At 40.4% G+C, this 1,928-nt stretch overlaps 1 protein-coding gene across 1 annotated transcript in view; it reads left to right on the forward strand.

Moving 5' to 3' along the window:
* Positions 1-421: 421 nt before the first annotated feature.
* The window catches only part of APOPT1 (apoptogenic 1, mitochondrial), a 6,179-nt gene continuing 4,672 nt past the window's right edge, over positions 422-1,928 (forward strand). The window contains 3 exon segments of the mRNA XM_010295318.1: positions 422-603; positions 605-656; positions 1,679-1,742. Coding sequence (XP_010293620.1) covers positions 422-603; positions 605-656; positions 1,679-1,742 — 298 coding nt within the window.

The following is a 1,928-nucleotide window of genomic DNA, read 5'->3' on the forward strand; positions in this document are numbered from 1 at the left end:
AGGGAAGTAAAGCGCGTTTAGCAAACGGAGGGGTAAGTTACGGGCTGTTAGAGCCAGCCCTTCCTAAACCCGGCCTGAAAAAGCTACACGCTTGTACCTGCTCACAAGGATGCACGAAGAAAGCAGCGCTTAGGAAGACTTACATACATGCTAGTTCTTCCCATTAAATATTTTAACAAAGTGGAATATCAGTGATAAAAAAGTGGAAAAAAAAAAGTTGCTTTGAAAAAAAAAATCATGATTCATGTCTGTTGGAAAAGAGTCAAAGGTATCTTCTCTGTAGTGCATTTCTAAATAAAAGTACATTTTAAATGTATCATGTAGTTCTTGGTTATGATAAATGAATGTGTATGATTTCTGAACTTGTCATGCTTATGTGTTTTAAGGTAGTGTGGAGTTTTGGAATTTATTTCAAATCGGGATGTTCTTCAAAAACTCTGCTAAAGTGGTCATAATGAATTCTGCCTGCATTTTCAAGGGCCTGGGTTTCAGCCCCCCTGCACACTCTTGTAATGACTGGATCGGCCCCCCTGACAAGCACTCCAACCTGCGGCCGGTCATCTTCTACGTGCCCCCTGAAGAGTCGCCCCTGGAGCGGCGGCTGCCAGGCCTGTGACCAGCGCTTCTGGGCACGGCACAACTGCACCTTCCGCCAGGTGAGCCTGCCACAACGCCCGGTACCGATTGGCTCCTGCTCAGCCAGAATGAGGAGGGTTTGGTCTCTGAGGTAGGGTTCAGTTCTGCCCACTGTTAGTGGCTGGTAATTGGTACCATTTCTTTTAATACACATGGTGTCTTTGTGGGTTTTTTTTGTCATTAATTTCTTTAACATGATGTACAAAACTGAAGAGCCTGCATATTTCATTGCTGTTTAGTGGAATATAATGATATTTGCCTTTTTCCTATCTTGCACTGAAAATACAAAATTACAGCCACCCTACATGTAAGAACTGTCTGTGACTAGAGCTGCTGTTGAAAATGATTCTGCAGCTCTTGCTGTGAGAGGAAATTAGGTGTAATCACGAAGGGTAGATGAGGGACATGTCCTGCTTCACTGGCAGTGTAGCCCAACAAGGCTAAAAGTGGGGACTTTTGTTAGGAGATGCTAAATTTCGTTAGAAGAACAGTAACAGTTCAGTAATTCACCATCATTTGCAACGACCTTTGATCATGATAGCCTCTCAAAACTTGCAAAGATCTCGGAGAAAAGACAAAGCTTGTTTTTTAATTCCATAGAACTGCTTTTCAAGTTGGAAAAACGTCTGCACAAATAATTATCCCGTTTCTGTATGAGTTTCAATTTTTTTAAGGCTGCGTGTTTTTCTCTATGTTCAGTAGAGCACATCTTCATAGTTTGTCTTGTAAACCAAAGGTTCAGATCCTGTCAAACAATACGGAAGCTCAGCTGTAACTTTATTCCACAAATAAGTTTTGTGTTTCAGTAGAACACTTGCATGAATTAATTGATGCATGCAGGTAGCAGGATCTAAGTGACAAAAGATAGCAGTTTAACTCACTCACTGGATTCAGGAAAATGTTTTGTTGACATTTCCAAGTATAACGAGTATTGCTTGTTGTTTCAGAAGGTATTAAGCACAACACTGCTGTGTGATTACAAACAATGGTTAACTTCAAGGACTGAGTACATCAGATTCTAATGTTGAAAAACATGTTGTAGGAAAAAGAAGAATTTATTTATTCAAGACTGAAAGCCAAAGGTCTGGAAATGAGAGATGAAACAGGTTAGTGAGATCTTAGTTTATGGTTTAGGATGCACTCTGTATTCTGTTTAACTTTGAATTTTATTAGTTTATGCTCTTAGTCCTGTCACAAGTAAATCTTGATGGTAGGATTTAGAAGTGTTTTCAGGAAATGATAAAGAGAGAGGTACATGTGGGGGTCGGATCACCTGTTGCACTGTTCTTTCC

Source organism: Phaethon lepturus, unplaced genomic scaffold, assembly GCF_000687285.1.
Source record: "Phaethon lepturus isolate BGI_N335 unplaced genomic scaffold, ASM68728v1 scaffold21399, whole genome shotgun sequence".
Classification (NCBI taxonomy): Eukaryota; Metazoa; Chordata; class Aves; order Phaethontiformes; family Phaethontidae; genus Phaethon; species Phaethon lepturus.